At 38.8% G+C, this 18,559-nt stretch overlaps 3 protein-coding genes across 5 annotated transcripts in view; 2 read left to right on the forward strand and 1 right to left on the reverse strand.

The window, feature by feature from the left end:
• Positions 1 to 18,559, reverse strand: part of FAIM (Fas apoptotic inhibitory molecule) — a 173,781-nt gene that overhangs the window by 149,598 nt on the left and 5,624 nt on the right. The window lies entirely within an intron of this gene.
• The window catches only part of CEP70 (centrosomal protein 70), a 242,652-nt gene that overhangs the window by 121,243 nt on the left and 102,850 nt on the right, over positions 1 to 18,559 (forward strand). The gene's annotated exons all lie outside the window — the stretch shown is intronic.
• LOC122445274 (glycosyltransferase 1 domain-containing protein 1-like) lies at positions 11,227 to 15,165 on the forward strand. The gene has a single exon (XM_043474283.1). The coding sequence runs from the start codon at positions 13,637 to 13,639 to the stop codon at positions 14,267 to 14,269; it is 633 nt and encodes a 210-aa protein (XP_043330218.1). The 5' UTR covers positions 11,227 to 13,636; the 3' UTR covers positions 14,270 to 15,165.

Raw genomic sequence — 18,559 nt, forward strand, 5'->3', positions numbered from 1 at the left:
AGAGAAGGAAGAAATGAAGAACCCCAGGGTTAGTAGAAGGAAAGAAATCTTAAAAATTAGGGCAGAAATAAATGCAAAAGAAACAAAAGAGACCATAGCAAAAATCAACCAAGGCAAAAGCTGGTTATTTGAGAAGATAAATAAAATTGACAAACCATTAGCCAGACTCATCAAGAAACAAAGGGAGAAATATCAAATCAACAAAATTAGTAATGAAAATGGAGAGACCACAACATACAACACAGAAATAAAAAGGATCATAGGAGACTACTACCAGCAACTATATGCCAATAAAATGGACAACTTGGAAGAAATGGAAAAGTTCTTAGAAAAGTACAACTTTCCAAAACTGAACCAGGAAGAAGTGGAAAATCTTAACAGACCCATCACAAGCACAGAAATTGAAACTGTAATCAGAAATCTTCCAGCAAACAAAAGCCCAGGACAAGATGGCTTCACAGCAGAATTCTACCAAAAATTTAGAGAAGAGCTAACACCTACCTAACCCTATCCTACTCAAACTCCTCCAGAAAACTGCAAAGGAAGCTAAACTTCCAAACTCAATCAATGAAGCCACCATCACCCTAATACCAAAACTTGACAAAGATGCCACAGAAAAAGAAAACTATAGGCCAATATCACTGGTGAACATAGATGCAGAAATCCTTAACAAAAGTCTAGCAAACAGAATCCAACAACATATTAAAAAAAATCATACATCATGACCAAGTGGGCTTTATCCCAGGAATGCAAGAATTCTTCAGTATCCACAAATCAATCAACGTAATACACCACATTAACAAAGTGAAAAATAAAAACCATATGATTATCTCAATAGATGCAGAGAAAGCCTTTGACAAAATTCAACATCCATTTAGGATAAAAAACCCTCCAGAAAGCAGGAATAGAAGGAACATACCTCAACACAATAAAAGCTATATATGACAAACCCACAGCAAACATTGTCCTCAATGGTGAAAAATTGAAAGCATTTCCCCTAAAGTCAGGAACAAGACAAGGGTGTCCACTCTCACCACTACTATTCAACATAGTTTTGGAAGTTTTGGCCACAGCAGTCAGAGCAGAAAGAGAAATAAAAGGAATCCTGATTGGAAAAGAAGAAGTAAAACTCTCACTGTTTGCAGATGACATGATCCTATACATAGAAAACTCTAAAGACTCCACCAGAAAATTACTAGAGCTAATTGATGAATATAGTAAAGTCGCAGGATATAAAATCAGCACACAGAAATCCCTTGCATTCCTATACACTAACAATGAGAAAACAGAAAGAGAAATTAAGGAAACAATTCCATTCACCATTGCAACAAAAAGAATAAAATAGGAATATATCTACCTAAAGAAACAAAAGACCTATATATAGAAAACTATAAAACACTGGTGAAAGAAATCAAAGAGGACACAAATAGATGGAGAAATATACCATGTTCATGGATCAGAAGAATCAATATAGTGAACAAGAGTGTACTACCCAAAGCATTCTATAGATTCAATGCAACCCCTATCAAGCTACCAACGGTATTTTTCAGAGAACTAGAACAAATAATTTCACAATTTGTATGGAAATACAAAAAACCTCGAATAGCCAAAGCAATCTTAGAAAGAAGAATGGAACTGGAGGAATCAACCTGCCTGACTTCAGTCTCTACTACAAAGCCACAGTCATCAAGACAGTATGGTACTGTCTTGGCACAAAGACAGTATGGCACAAAGACAGAAATATAGATCAATGGAACAAAATAGAAAGCCCAGAGATAAGTCCACGCACCTATGGACACCTTATCTTCGACAAAGGAGGCAAGAATATACTATGGAGAAAACACAATCTCTTTAACAAGTGGTGCTGGGAAAACTGGTCAACCACTTGTAGAAGAATGAAACTAGAACACTTTCTAACACCATACACAAAAATAAACTCAAAATGGATTAAAGATCTAAACGTGAGACCAGAAACTATAAAACTCCTAGAGGAAAACATAGGCAAAGCACTCTCTGACATAAACCACAGCAGGATCCTCTATGACCCACATCCCAGAACATTGGAAATAAAAGTGAAAATAAACAAATGGGACCTAATTAAAATTAAAAGCTTCTGCACAACAAAGGAAACTATAAGCAAGGTGAAAAGACAGCCTTCAGAATGGGAGAAAAGAATAGAAAACAAAGCAACGGACAAAGAATTAATCTCAAAAATATACAAGCAACTCCTGCAACTCAATTCCAGAAAAATAAAGGACCCAATCAAAAAGTGGGCCAAAGAACTAAACAGACATTTCTCCAAAGAAGACATACAGATGGCCAACACACATGTGAAAAGATGCGCAACATCACTCATTATCAGAGAAATGCAAATCAAAACCACAATGAGGTACCATTTCATGCCAGTCAGAATGGCTGCTATCCAAAAGTCTACAAGCAATAAATGCTGGAGAGGGTGTGGAGAAAAGGGAACCCTCTTACACTGTTGGTGGGAATGCAAACTGGTACAGCCACTATGGAGAACAGTGTGGAGATTCCTTAAAAAACTGGAAATAGAACTGCCACATGACCCAGCAATCCCACTTCTGGGCATACACACCGAGGAAACCAGAACTGAGAGAGACACGTGCACCCCAGTGTTCATCACAGCACTGTTTATAACAGCCAGGACATGGAAGCAACCTAGATGTCCATCAGCAGACGAATGGACAAGAAAGCTGTGGTGCATATACACAATGGAATATCACTCAGCCATTAAAAAGAATACATGTGAATCAGTCCTAATGAGGTGGATGAAACTGGAGCCTATTATACAGAGTGAAGTAAGCCAGAAAGAAAAACACCAATATAGTATACTAACGAATATATATGGAATTTAGAAAGTTGGTAACAATAACCCTGTATGCGAGACAGCAAAGGAGACACAGATGTATAGAACAGTCTTTTGGACTCTGTGGGAGGTGGGAGGGTGGGATGGTTTGGGAGAATGGCATTGAAATATGTATATTACAATATGTGAAATGAATGGCCAGTCTAGGTTCGATGCATGATACAGGGTGCTTGGGGCTGGTGCACTGGGATGACCCAGAGGGATGGGATGGGGAGGCAGATGGGAGGGGGGTTCAGGATGGGGAACACATGTACACCCATGGCGGATTCATGTCAATGTATGGCAAAACCAATACCATATTGTGAAGTAATTAGCCTCCAATTAAAATAAATAAATCCAATTAAAATAAATAAATTTATATTAAAAATAAAATTTTAAAAAAGGAAAAAAAATTTACATTTCCAAAATAAATTGCAATTTTTATGATACATATTTTTTCCTGACACCTAAAACACTAGTTTCAAGTAACTAAAAAATAAAAACAAGGTGAGTAGACGTACTGAAAAGTACATACTGAACATATTTCATTACCACACTAATTTACTTTTTTTTTTCAGTTTTATTTATTTATTTTTTTACTTTACAATATGGTATTGGTTTTGCCGTACATTGACATGAATCCGCCACGGGTGTACAGCGGATGTGTTGTTGGATTCTTCCCACAGTAATTTAAAAGTCCAGATCTTTACTTCTTAGGGTTAAAATTTATTAACAGGAAGTCATTCAAAAATCTGTGGGATTTCTCTGTTACCCACAATGAGACTATGAATAATCCCGTGATTCTGCTTGCTGCTCCTGACAGTCTTTATGTAACAGTCATGACTCATAATTTTGAAGTGATTTTCACTCCCATCATCTACAAACTCACCCTAGGCAAACAAAAGAAGGAGGAATTAGTGTCCAGAAACATTTATCTTTGTTCAGAGCATTAACATCACTGAGAAAGGGAGGCATAATGAAGTACATCTTAGCTCAATGGTACGCTTTGCAAAATTAAAGTTATAAGCTTATTTTTAGGTGTTTTTAGGTCTCAGTCATAAATTGAAAGACTTTGATTTGTACCCACTATAGTCTTTTAAGAATCTTAAGTTTCAGAGGAAAAAAAAGAAGTATATCTCATGGCTATGTGTCTATAACATATACTATGCAGAAAATATAGACTATTTTCAAAAGTAAAAATGATAGGAAATTTGTGATTTCTTCCGTACAAAGAATGGTTTACATGCATTGCTTTATGGCATCCTCACAATAGCCTGACTGGAGTATAATTATTATCCACATTTTATACATAAGGAAACAGATACACAGTCGTTAAATAACTTGCTGAAGACCCCAGTCAGTAAGGGATGGAGAGTTCTTTACCTCTCTGAAAATCAGATTCCTCAGGCTATAAGGTGGCTCACAATAAATTCATAATACAAATAACATAAAACCTAACACTACTGTAAGAAGAGGTGGCAAGAATACACAGAAGAACTATATAAAAAAGATCTTCATGACCCAGATAACCACGATGGTGTGATCACTCACCTAGAGCCAGACATCCTGGAATGCAAAGTCAAGTGGGCCTTAGGAAGCATCACTACAAACAAAGCTAGTGGAGGTGATGGAATTCCCTTTGAGCTATTTTAAATTCTACAAGATGTTGCTGTGAAAGTGCTGCACTCGATATACCAGCAAATTTGGAAAACAAATTTGGAAAACTCAGCAGTGGCCACAGGACTGTAAAAGGTCCGTTTTCATTCCAATCCCAAAGAAAGGCAATGCCAAAGAATGTTCAAACTACCACACAAATTTCTCGCATCTTGCATGCTAGCAAAGTAATGCTAAAAATTCTCCAAGTCAGGCTTCAACAGTATGTGAACCATGAACTTTGAGATGTTCAAGCTGGATTTATAAAAGCCAGAGGAATTAGAGATCAAATTGCCAACATCCACTGGATCATCAAAAAAGCAAGAGTTCCAGAAAAACATCTACTTCTTCTTTACTGACTATGCCAAAGCCTTTGACTGTGTAGATCACAACAAACTGTGGAAAATTCTGAAAGAGATGGGAATACCAGACCACCTGACCTGCCTCCTGAGAAATCTGTATGCAGAGCAAGAAGCAAGTTAGAACTGCACATGGAACAACAGACTGGTTCCAAATTGGGAAAGGAGTCTATCAAGGCTGTATATTGTCACCCTGCTTATTTAACATATATGCAGGGTACATCATGTGAAATGCTGGGCTAGACGGAAGCACAAGCTGGAATCAAGACTCCTGGGAGAAATATCAATAACCTCAGATATGCAAATGATACCACAGTTAGGGCAGAAAGTGAAGAAGAACTAAAGAGCCTCTGGAAGAAAGTGAAAGAGGAGAGTGAAAAAGTTGGCTTAAAACCCAAGGGGGGGATCGGGATGGGGAATACATGTAAATCCATGGCTGACTCATGTCAATATATGACAAAACCACTATAATATTGTAAAGTAATTAGCCTCCAACTCATAAAAATAAATGGAGAAAAAAAGAATACATGAATATATAGCAGAAAAAAACACATGCACAAAAAAAACAACCCAACATTCAGAAAACTAAGATCATGGCATCTGATCCCATCATTTCATGGCAAATAGATGGGGAAACAATGGAAACAGTGAGAGACTTTATTTTTTTGGGTTCCAAAATAATGACTGCAGATGGTGACTGCAGCCATGAAATTAAAAGATGCTTGCTCCTTGGAAGAAAAGCTATGACCAACCTACACAACATATTAAAAAGCAGAGACATTACTTTGCCAACAAAGGTCTGTCTAGTCAAAGCTATCGTTTTTCCAGTATTCATGTATGGATGTGAGAGTTGGACTATTAAGAAAGCTGAGTGCTGAAGAATTGATGCTTTTGAACTGTGGTGTTGGAGAAGACTCTTGAGAGTTCCTTGGACTGCAAGAAAATCCAACCAGTCCATCCTAAAGGAGATCAGTCCTGAATGTTCATGGGAAGGACTGATGCTGAAGCTGAAACTCCAATACTTTGGCCACCGGATGTGGAGAACTGAGTCATTGGAAAAGACCATGATGCTGGGAAAGATTGAAGGTGGGAGGAGAAGGGGATGACAGAGGATGAGATGGTTGGATGGCATCACCAACTCGATATACATGAGTTTGAGTAAGCTCCGGGAGTTGGTGATGGACAGGGAGGCCTGGTGTGCTGCAGTCATGAGGTCACAAAAAGGTGGACATGACTGAGCAACTGAACTGAACTAAGTCCAAACTTGATGTATATGGTACAACAGCCCCTGGCCACAGGTGGCAATCAAGCATGAAATGTGATTCTGAAATGAGATACACTATTAAAGGGGAAAATATACACTGGATTTGGAAGACTTAGTATGAAACAAAGAATGGTTAAAAAAAACTCATTGGAAACTTTATATATTACATTTTAAATAATAATATTTTTGATACAGTGACTTAAATTTTTATTAAGATGAACTTCACTGTAAGACTTTCGAAATGTGGTTACTAGAAAAGTTATATATGAAGCTCATATCTGTGGCTCATACTATATTTCTGTTGAAAGAGCACTGATTCAGAGTAAAAAGATAGGCGCCAAGTAGCACAGAAAAGTAAAGAAGAACATGAGGCTTAGAGGATAAAAATGAATTATGCCAAGAAGCAAAAGAAGCACTATCAGATGTACAACTTGGCTATGAGCTTCCTGGCAGCCAAAGCAGATAGAGCAAGGCCCCGTTGCTAACATTATCTAGCCAAAGAAAGCACAGGAGGCATCAGAGAGGGAAGCTTTTTCTTGGCTCTGGGAAGAATCTGGCCAACACGGATGTGTACTGACCACCACAAGGACTGGGGGTGGGGTGCTGATCCTGGAGTCCAGGGTATTCTTTTAGCCCTTTTCACATTGAGCTTTGAAAAAAGGCTTTAGGCATACTTCTGTAAAAATCAATTTAGAGAGGAGAGCAAGGGTTGAGTACTACAATCCTTGTAAGTTGCTTCTTGGCAATTTGACAGATACATAATCTGGTCATGATGCTTTGAAATGAAAAGGAAATGGAGAAAATAAGCCGCAGCTCACAGGCAGCGAGAGCAGGTGTGCATAGTGCTGGGAAGGCTGCCCGACACAGAGCTGCCAAAACTACCTTGCCAAGTAGGCTGCAGTTACGAGGAGGAGACAACTGGGTGAGAGAGTTATTGTCCAGACACTTGTGGTTTCTCGTCAGTTAGGAACAAAGACATTGTGGATGGATATTATTTCAACTTCTTGCTTATTTACAATCACATTCTTGAAACAATGCTACTTCTGCATGGGAGAATTCCTGGAGGGTTGGAGGGAATATGACCCCAAACTGCTGACTCTCCATCTAGAAATTTCCGTGGTAGGACAGAAAGAACAGAAAGGACCACCAGGTATGGCATCGGGCACGACAGCAGGTACCCAATCCATGTTAATGGTCACTGAATCTGGTCCAAAACAGGCCCTAAAATATTGAAGGGCTCACTAAGCCTCTCTGCATAAAAGTCTCAATGGGTAGATGGAACCCGGAGGATGGCTCAAATGCTGAGGTTCAATTTTGAGTGAACCCTGGTTGCATGTCCCTTCAAGAATTAATATCAGGATTAAGAAACAGAAACACATTAATCTTTGTAACTTTTGATTTCTGGCTTATGCACTTCCTTAGAAGCAGTTGCAAGGCCCAGCAGATTCTAGCATGTCTTCTGAATAAAATCATTCCAGGCCTTCCCTCCCAGGACATCTCCTCACCCTCCCAAACCTACAACAGAAAAAGAAGGTAATAGCAGCAACCACAATAGGTAGCTAGCTACAGTATGCCCGGCAAAGAGAGCTTCTCATGCTTTTCATCATCTCTAGCTCTGGTGTCACAACTGAAGTCAGCACGAAAGGGGACACCCAGGATGGTACGCGCTACTTGCCACCTGATCCCATAACACGTGGATATTTCCCCCCAGTCATTCCAGCTCCTAGGCCCACACTCCCTGTGTCCAGGACCATCTCCTCTGCTTCACTTCCTCCTTCTGCTGTGCACACCACTGTTATTTCCTACCTACTTGAAATTCACTTCTATACTCATCCCACCACAGCCATAACAGTGCAAGGCAGCAAAAGTCCAACACACTAGGGTTTCTCAGCTACAACGAGCAGGGCAGTCTTTCAGCACTGCTAGTCTACAAATCCCACTTGTCTTCTGGGGTTTGTGACAGTGCCCTTTCCTATTTGCCTTTGTCTCACCTGACATGTGTGCTTCGTTTCTTTTTCACAACCTTTACTTTGAGAAAGTACCATCTGTTTTGAGTGTATGGTATAAAGTTTTCCTATTCAGAGTGTGACCATGGGCCAGCAACTTGGGCATCACCTGAGGACATGTCAGAATATGCATTTTAACAAGATCCAAGATGATTCTGTGCATGCAAATTTGAGAAACAGTAGTATAAAGCACCACTTAAACAAGGATAACACAGGAGGATGCAACCTTTGGGGAGGATGTTTTTAAATGTGGGTTAGATCTTTTAAGGATAGAGGATGGTCCAGGAGAGGACAAGCAGGGTCCGAGGCTAGTACCAGTCACAAGATGAGTTGTTTTCAAACTCTCACTACCCCAGGCACTGACCAAAAAAGGGCTTCAGATTCTGGAGACAGGATTACTTCATCTCTTTTTTGTTTATAACCAAAAGGACCTTCATTAATTATAAAAATCTGCATAGTTAGGAAATACAGAAATGTCTCAGTGGTCACTCATGAACATGGTGACAATAATCAAATGATCAACTTACCACTGTCTTCATTTTTTTGCCATTGCACCATACATCCATAGTGTCTTTCTCTGTAAAAGTAACTGATTACAAAAATTATAACCTGCGATTTAAAGATAAATTTAACTCTTTATTATTTTAAGAAAAGTTTGATACACTGGATTTTGAAAACTCCATTAACTTTTCATGGCTTTGAAATTCTTCCAAATTTGAAGAAAGTGTATTTTTCTGATCACACACAAAATCAAAATGAAACCAATCTTTTAAGACAAAATCATGATATAATATACACTGATGAAGATTTGTTAAAGAAAATCTATAAAGGAGAATACAGACAAATGAATGTAAGGAGAGACTGTCCATATGAGAATGTCCTTTTTTTTCATATCACCTGAAATGTTTTAATTAAATTTCTAAGGTCTGGTAAAGAATGCTCAAACTACCTCACAATTGCACTCATCTCACACACTAGTAAAGTAATGCTCAAAATTCTTCAAGCCAGGCTTCAGCAATACGTGAACCATGAACTTCCAGATGTTCAAGCTGGTTTTAGAAAAGGCAGAGGAACCAGAGATCAAATTGCCAACATCCACTGGATCATCGAAAAAGCAAGAGAGTTCCAGAAAAACATCTATTACTGCTTCATTGACTATGCCAAAGCCTTTGACTGTATGGATCACAACAAATTATGGAAAATTCTTCAAGAGATGGGAATACCAGACCACCTGACCTGCCTCTTGAGAAACCTGTATGCAGGTCAGGAAGCAACAGTTAGAACTGGACATGGAACAACAGACTGGTTCCAAATAGGAAAAGGAGTCCGTAAAGGTTGTATATTGTCACTCTGCTTATTTAACTTATATGCAGAGTACATTATGAGAAACGCTGGCTGGAGGAAGCACAAGCTGGAATCAAGACTCCTGGGAGAAATATCAATAACCTCAGGTAGGCAGATGACACCACCCTGATGGCAGAAAGTGAAGAAGAACTAAAGAGCCTCTTGATGAAAGTGAAAAAGGAGAGTGAAAAAGTTGGCTTAAAGCTCGACATTCAGAAAATTAAGATCATGGCATCCGGTCTCATCACTTCATGGCAAATAGATGGGGAAACAGTGGAAATAGTGACTGACTTTATTTTCCTGGGCTCCAAAATCACTGCAGATGGTGATTGCAGCCATGAAATTAAAAGACGCTTACTCCTTAGAAGGAAAGTTATGACCAACCTAGACAGCATATTAAAAAGCAGAGACATAACTTTGTCAACAAAGGTCCGTCTAGTCAAGGCTATGGTTTCTCCTGTGGTCATGTATGGATGTGAGAGTTGGACTATAAAGAAAGCTGAGCACCGAAGAATTGATGCTTTTGAACTGTAGTATTGGAGAAGACTCTTGAGAGTGCCTTGGACTGCAAGGAGATCCAACCAGTCCATCCTAAAGGAGATCAGTCCTGGGTGTTGATTGATAGGACTGATGAAGCTGAAACTCCCATACTTTGGCCATCTGATGTGAAGAGCTGACTCATTGGAAAAGACCCTGATGTTGGGAAAGATTGAGGGCAAGAGGAGAAGGGGATGACAGAGGATGAGATGGTTTGATGGCACACTGAATCAATGGTCATGGGTTTGGGTGGACTCCGGGATTTGGTGATGGACAGGGAGGCCTGGCATGCAGTAGTTCATGGGGTTGCAAAGAGTTGGACACGACTGAGTGACTGAACTGAACTGAAGGTCTGGTATTGAATCAAAGAAGGGTTTACACACTCCCAGGATTACAGTATTTTTCCATTTAGGATATCAATATATTTCACCAAATTAAAGAGTACTTTGGGCTTTTTAAAAACCTACATATTTCAAGTAATGTAATATTTGAACTTTTTCATTTTTGTTTTTTGAATTGTAGCCAATATTGCTTTCCTTTTTCAGGTTCTTTTCCCTTATAGGTTATTATAAAATACTGAATAGAGTTCCTTGATCTATATAATAGGTCCTTGTTGGTTATCTATTTTAAATATGCAATGTGTGTCTGTTAATCCCAAATTCCTAATTTATCCTTCTCCAAATTTTCTTTAACATCAGAAACTAGATGATTCTCCCTGCCTCTCATACTGACCCATCTGGATGATGGCACAAAGAGACCACAAAAAAGGCTGCATAGGGTTCATATAGACAGACAGAAATTTAGTCTTAAATTTCATACTGAAGAGTACAATAATCTCTATTAATTTTGTTATGATTTCACTTTGGGGAAAAGTTATTGAATCATAAAAAAAATATAGGTATAGTATTTGATGGACTGTGCTGAGTAAAGTGCTGACACAATAGAGCAAAATGCTGCCATGATACACTTGGGCATTAACTAAGTGGCCACAGCTCACTCCAGTGAAGGTGAAAGTCGCTGAGTACTGTCCAACTCTTTGTGACCCCACGGACTATACCATGGGATTCTCTAGGCCAGAATACTGGAGTGGGTAGCCTTTCCCTTCTCCAGGGGATCTTCCCAACCCAGGGATCGAACCCAGGTGTCCTGCGTTGCTGGCAGATTCTTTACCAGCTGAGCCACAAGGCAAGCCCAAGAATGCTGGAGTGGGTAGCCTATCCCTTCTCCAGTGGATCTTCCTGACCTGGGAATCAAACCGGCGTCTCCTGCATTATGAGTGGATTCTTTACCAACTGAGCTATATGTGTGCCTTGTGCACAGACATACGTGCATTTTGGGGAGGATCCCCAGAACCACTTGTGAATGTCAGGGTTCCCAGGAGTGTCAGGAGAGACGACTATACTCATCAAGCAGCCAAAAGACAAGCTTTGGTTGTTATAACAAAGACTAGAGAGAGGCAGGACCTGTGTGCTTACAAGGAGTCTAGGGGTCAAAGGCCGCCTGGGGGTCAAGGATAAGGTGCCTTGACTCTGACAAGCCATCTACTCCAGGGACAGGGTCTTTTCTTCCTGCACCTCGAGATAGGAGCCTCACTTGGAGAGTGGAGAAAGGACTTGGAGCTGGGCTAGAAGCACAGAGAGAAAGGCAGAGGGCCCAGGAGATATGGGAGTGGCCTCCCAGTGGCAGCCTGAATGGGAAGAATCTATGGCAACAGTTGTGGGAAACCCAGCTCACATGGCACGATCGGAGCCCACAGTGCTCAAACAAACCATGATGGAGGTGATAGTTGGAATTTTATTTAGTTGGCCTCCTGAACATGTACACATACTCAGATTTTCTGTAATAGCTGGTATTAACATTCCTCTGAAGAACATTGCTAATCAGAAGCCATAAAAGAAAAAGGGAGCAACTCTGACTACATGAAAGTAAAAAAGATTTCTGCATGATTAAAATAACCCACACACACACATAAGCAAAGTTATACAATAAATGACAAATAGAAAAATATCTGAAGCTCACAGCACTCAGAACTCACAGCACTAAGTTCTGTTACAGTGCTTAGTAACAGAAAGACTCCTAGCAATCAAGGAGAATAAAGACCAACAAACCCAAAAGAAAACAGGTCACAGGAAACACATAGGCATTATCAGAAACGAAACACAAAAGGACCTTACATATGAAAAGAGGATCAACCTCACTCAATTTTGAAAAAAGGCAAATTTTAAAAAAATGCTGAAATACCATTTTTTTGTCTAAAAATAAAGCAGCTGGTGAGCCACTAAAACACATCACTGTAAAACTTTGGAAAATAAAAATGAGCCCCCAAAAGCTTCCAGACAGAAAAAAATACTAACTAATGAGATTCAAACTGGTGTAAGCTTCTCATTCAAAACCATGGATGATAGAAGAGACTGGAAAAAGGCTTTCAAAAAAAAAAAAAAGGGGGGGGGGGGAAGAAACATTGTAAAGCTAAAACTCTATACTCAGCCAAAGTATTTATTTTGTATGATGGTCACATAATATATAACTCCTGGACACCCTTAGGGAGTTACTAAGGTAAAACTGGCAGTTGTGGGATGCAAAAACTAATGGGACTAAAGCCAGGGTTCCATGAGAGCAATCCCAGGACAGCCACTGGGCAGCAGGCCTGGGAAGCCAACAGGAAGTCAACAAATGCCTAAGAATATTGGGCAATAGACAATGGGGTAAAATAATGCAAACAGACATTAGGAACATGAGCACAGAAAAGATACATAGTCATTTCCAACAAGAAAAGACAAAAACCACCAGAAGAGACTGGAAAAACAAAAAATTTAAAAAAAAAATCATGGTCCAATTGTGAAGAGAACCAAAATGAGGTACATTTTGAGAAACTGGTAGATTATAGAACAGAGAACCCACTTGACCTTGATACTAACAACTTCCTTTGAGTGGCACAGGTGGTGTGACAATAATATAGAGAAAGAATGTAACCAGAGCCCACTCCAAAATATTTACAGATCATAATTATAGAAATGCTATTTATTGGTTTTTAGTTTTAAAATTAATCTATAGAAAAAACACAGGAGAATTTAATTACGGCTACAGAAGAGAATAGAAATATTAACTACTCTGACGATGTCAAACAAAAGGCAGAGGAGACAGAAATTGAAGGTGGTGAAGGTGGGAGAGGAGAGGCAGGGGAGCTATATGTTCATGGCCTCATCTCACTCAATGGATGAGGAAAATCTGAAAGCTGATGATGAAGATGGGGGATGAAGAAACTTTGAAAACTGATGATGAAGATGGTGGTAGTGGCAGCAGAGGCATGAGTTTTTTTACTGTCTCCAGTAGAGACAATATTGGTTTGCCAGTTACTAGGAACTACCACACCAACACAAGATGTTAATAAAAGGAAAAACTGAGGGCGGTGGGGTGGCAGAGTGAGCATATGTGAACTCAGTGCTTTCTGCTTTAAACTTCAAGCTACTCTAGAAAGTAAGTCTACCAATTTAAAGAAAGAGAAAAGTAGGCAGGCAGAAAGGGAGAAAGGAAAGAAAGATAAGTACTATTAAAAATGATGTGAGACTCGGCGGGCGGTGGATGGCCGGGCGGCGGCGGCGGCATGCGGCTCCTATTCCTGGCGGTGCTCCGGCGGCACACGGGCAACGCAGTCACGGCCCAGCGCGTCCGGGACCATCTAGAAGCTGCAGGTCATGTGTGTATTCTGAAAGATGCCTTTGACTTTGAAAATCCATCTGAAATCTCAAACTTCATCAAGGCAGAGAACCTGGAGGCAGCTGTGGCTCTGCATCTGTATAGAGGAGGCAGACTTTTGCAAGGTAATGGAATTCCTTTTGGGATCATCTTTGGTGGAACTGATTTAAATGAAGATGTTAACCAGGGAGATAAAAACAAAGTGATGGGAAAAGTCCTTGAAGAAGCCAGATTTGCTGTCGCTTTCACGGAGTCGATGAAGGACATGGCACAAAGACAGTGGCCGCATGCAAAGGATAAGATCTATGTCCAGAGTCAAGGAATCGCAACAGTGCCAAACACCGCCTTTAACTGGAATACTTTTCTTCAGTGTTCAGAGATTAACCAAAGTGCTGACAATCTACACATGTTTCTCCTGATCTGTGGACTCAGACAAGTGAAAGACCCTCTCTATTTGGTGGATGCATTCTCCGAATGGCATCAAGAAGAGCCCAACGTTTACATGGTTATTGTTGGTCCTGAACTCCCTAACCAGGATTGAACCTGCACCCTCTGCTTTGGAAGGCGAAGTCTTAGCCATTGGACCAACAGGAAAATTCCAAACCCTGTTTCCTAAAAGCCCTATTTGCCTATTTCTGTAAAAAACATTTTCCCATGGCCAGTTTCAAATTACCAGACAGCAAGTAAAGCCAACTCCAGCACATTTTACATGGTGAACCACCACACACACACACACATGCCAGAGACAAGCTTAATTAAACAATCCTCTTCCTTCATGTATTTCACACACTCTGATCTTTTTTTAAAAACCTGTTCCATGCCTCTGCTTTGATATTTCATGTCATTAAAACAGTGCCTAGTTTTATTCCAAGGTTGATTTCATGATGTGCTTCAAGATTCGAAGTCTGGAAAACACTGACTTGGACCACACTGAATGGTTGTGTGTGTGTGTGTGTGTGGCCACTAAACATACTCCTTCTTGAAAGCCAGTGTGTTGGCTGCTTCCTTAATGAGATTCCCTCCCCAGATCTTGGCCTGGCTTTGATATGCTTCTCTTGACCACTCAACTTAAACAAGTTCTTCCTTATTATCCTTACAAGATTTCTAGGCATCTGTCAGTTTTCAGTGTCAAGAATTCAATTTAACACCACTTTTGAATACAGAAGTAGGAGGAGATTAAAAGGGTTTTACACTTGACATTGAATCTTTGCTAAAATGTTATGGGTTAATACACTGATCTTTTGGAAATGGATTTGAGAAGTGGGTCAGAGGTCAAATCTTGGGACACATTACAATTCATCTTTTAACCATTATCTCTTAGAGCGGATTAAACACCCCAAGTACTATAATTATTTTTGACATCTGATGTGAATACACTCTTCTTCCATTCATTTTTTTTTCTTTGTTAACTGCTAAGCTCAATGACTGAATAAACACTTTAAGTCTAAATTGAAAAAAAAAAAAAAAAAATGATGTGAGATAAACTGACAAATTTAGAAGACAGGCCAAAAGATCCAACATATATATGATAGGCATCCATGAGGAAGAAAACCAAAGCAAAGGAATAGAACAAATTCTTAAACTATAATTCAAAGTAAAAGAAGATTTGATTCTATCTACTGAAAAGATTTACCACATACCTGGGAAAACTGACCAAGGATGACTATTACCCTGACATAGTCTAGTAAAATTAGGCAAAAACATAGGTGCTTTTAAGAGAATATTAGATTGTCATCAGACTTTTTGAAAGTAACACTTTATGCTAGAAGAAAGGAGTGATATATCTATAATACTCAAGGAAAGAAAATGTGAGCCAAGAATGTTGTTTCCACCAAACTGACTTTCAGGTATAAAAAACACAGACAAATGTGACCAATATGCAAGAACTCAAGAAACACTGTTCCTATGAATCCTTCTAAGGAATGTAATATAGAACAAGTTTCAGACAAGCAAAATGATCAGAGAGAAGGATAAACAGAATGACTTGAAGGCAAAAATAAACATTTACTTACCAAGCGTGAGTTGGAAGGGACAGGGCATAGTATATAACAGCTGTATGTTCTGACAATGTAGATACAGTACAGTTGGAAAATGATATGCAAAAAGTTGTTTTAAACTGTGGGCAAGCGTACTTGCTAAGCCGCGTCAGTCGTGTCTGACTCTTAGTGACCCTGTGGACTGTAGCCCACCAGGTTCCTCTGTCCACGGGATTCTCCAGGCAAGAATACTGGAGTGGGATGTCACGCCCTCCTCCAGGAGATCTTACCAACCCAGGGATCAAACCTGTGCCTCTGGTGGCTTCTGCATTGCAGGCAGATTCTTTACCACTGAGCCACCAAGGAAGACAAATTTTGGGCAATCACTGTATTAATGGTGGTAGAGTATTTCTGTTGTTAACTGAGATTAGTATGTACATAATTATGGCATAAAGTAATATACGCTTTTAGAGTAATTATATTCTATTTGCATCATCCTCTGTGTCCCTGAGAAGAAGGATTCTCAGTGTGGAAGAATGAACATAAAGATATTAGAGGAGATTAAATTAAAAAACTGGTATCCCAGAATTTGAATTACAAGTATCAGTATGAACTCATAGCTATTTTATTTTTTATAAAGTCTCTCCCTCTCTTCCCCGTTCCTCCTGATAGCTATCTACCTATGCATGTGCACAGTTCGCTTGACTCAGGAGCCAATCTAAAGAGCACCACACTGGCCAAAAATGGGACAATTTGAGCATCAATAAGGATAATAATTGCAGTGTACTGAAACACCACAACTTGTTTAAATCCACAAGTTATTTGGGAAGCCCAATGATTAAAAAAAAAAAAAACCTAAATGATCACCTTTAGGAAAGAGAAAGGAGTCAATTTAATATCTTCAAAACTGGTAGTTAGAGGAAAACAAGCTGTGATCCCACATTTGTTATACAAATTGTACCTCTGTGTAACTAAACAGTAGACAACAGGAAGTTTCTCACTGTATGAGTACTCCAGCTAATGAACAACAAATGATAGAATCAGAATATATCCATCTGGCAACTGCCAATGAATTAATGGATATGGACACTTAGGTATTAGTGGTGCCAATATAAAAAAAATTAGACAAAGCAAAACCATGTGCTCTTGATAGAATAAATTATAAACTGGTCTTGCCTGAAAAAAAAAAACCTTAAATTTGATCAATTCTTCAAATACCAATTTGTAGGAAATACTAATAGAAGAATATCACAGGAATGGAATCCACAAAATTCAGACCATATCCTATTCTCTTCAAGAAAAATCTGACCAATTTCTTTAATAAATAAACCATACAGGAGTTTTGTTTTGTTTTGTTTTGTTTTTGGTTTCTTTTTTTCAACCATGTGCATGTATTACTTGATAAGTATTTTTCATCCTTAAAATTTTTTTCTAGCATTCAATTAAACTATACTCTCTTAAAAGACATGGACAAAGTCTCTTCATTTACGTATCCTCAAGGCCTGGTACATAAGCTGCCATTTATGAGGTTCTCAGTATTATCTAAATCAATCAATATATCAGTGAGATGATCTACATAATCTTGGATTCCCTGGTAACTCTTAAGTTAGTGATAGACAACTAGTTCATATGGTAAAGAATCCACCTGCAATGCAGGAGACCTGTGTTCAATCCCTGGATTGGGAAGATCCCCTGGAGAAGGGAATGGCAACCCATTCCAGTATTCTTGCCTGGAGAACTCCATGGACAGAGAAGCCTGGTGGGTTTGCAAATAGTTGGATACCACTGAATGACTAACACTTTCACTTTCAGTGATATGAGAAGCAGAAAATACTAGGAGTAACCAGTAATGAACAAAGGTAGAAAATACTTGTCTTTCAAGTTTTGTAGGCCCAATAAAATCACGAACACAGATGCCAATCTGTAACAGCAGAATTTAGCTTAAGGATCAATGGCTTAATTTTTATTTTTTAATCTACTTTACCTGGACTTTGATTATTTTGATCTGCTGTAGTCTTAAACCTAGAGAAAAATTCCCCTCTTTCTGATAAACCTTAAATTTCCAACTGCCTTTAGACATTCTTTGACGAGAAATAATGACAAATTAAATGTCTACATCAATATTTATTTTTTTAAACCCAAGTTTATAATTTTCAAATCTACCACTATAAAATCTGGCTCTCACATCTTCCATATAAATAAGTCAATTCAACAAATACTTCATTCCCAGAGGACACATGAGAAATACACCTGCACGTAACACTCTCCTATTCAAAGCTCCCATAAAAGGTCTGGAGAGTTACAGGAACTAAAGTAAATAGCCATCATAAAAAGCCAATAAATTCTGAAGAAATGGCTTTCACTTACCTAACACAACTCTAAAGTCTTTACTATTCAAATGTAATATCCAAGTATTGGTGGTTTTTTTTCTGCTCTCCATATACTCCTTGAGACTTTTCCCATTAATTTCCAGAGTATAATCATAACTAGAAGCACAGCGAGGTTTAATATTTATGGTTGCTTTTATTTTTGAGGCTCCAATGCAGAAGGTTTCTTTGCCTATCAAGCTGAACATCCATTCTTTTCTTAGCACTTTCTAAGTAATAAAATACGAAAGTTAAAAACATACAAATGGGAGAAAATTTAATGTTTAACTTCGGAAATAATATAATTAAAGGGAATAAATGGCAATGCTATTTAGATGTGATTTTATTACTTCATGATACAAAGATTTTATAAAATAAAGGCATTTTAAAGTTAAATATTAGGTGTGTTATAGTCTATGAATTCCAAAACTATTATTAGTCTGCTTTGTATGGCAAAATGATACAAGCCAATATGTAAAGATATAACCA

This window comes from Cervus canadensis, chromosome 7 (genome assembly GCF_019320065.1).
Source record: "Cervus canadensis isolate Bull #8, Minnesota chromosome 7, ASM1932006v1, whole genome shotgun sequence".
Classification (NCBI taxonomy): Eukaryota; Metazoa; Chordata; class Mammalia; order Artiodactyla; family Cervidae; genus Cervus; species Cervus canadensis.

Coding starts and splice junctions, on each gene's coding strand:
- LOC122445274 (XM_043474283.1), top strand. CDS start 13,637: ATGCGGCTCCTATTCCTGGCGGTGCTCCGGCGGCACACGGGCAACGCA.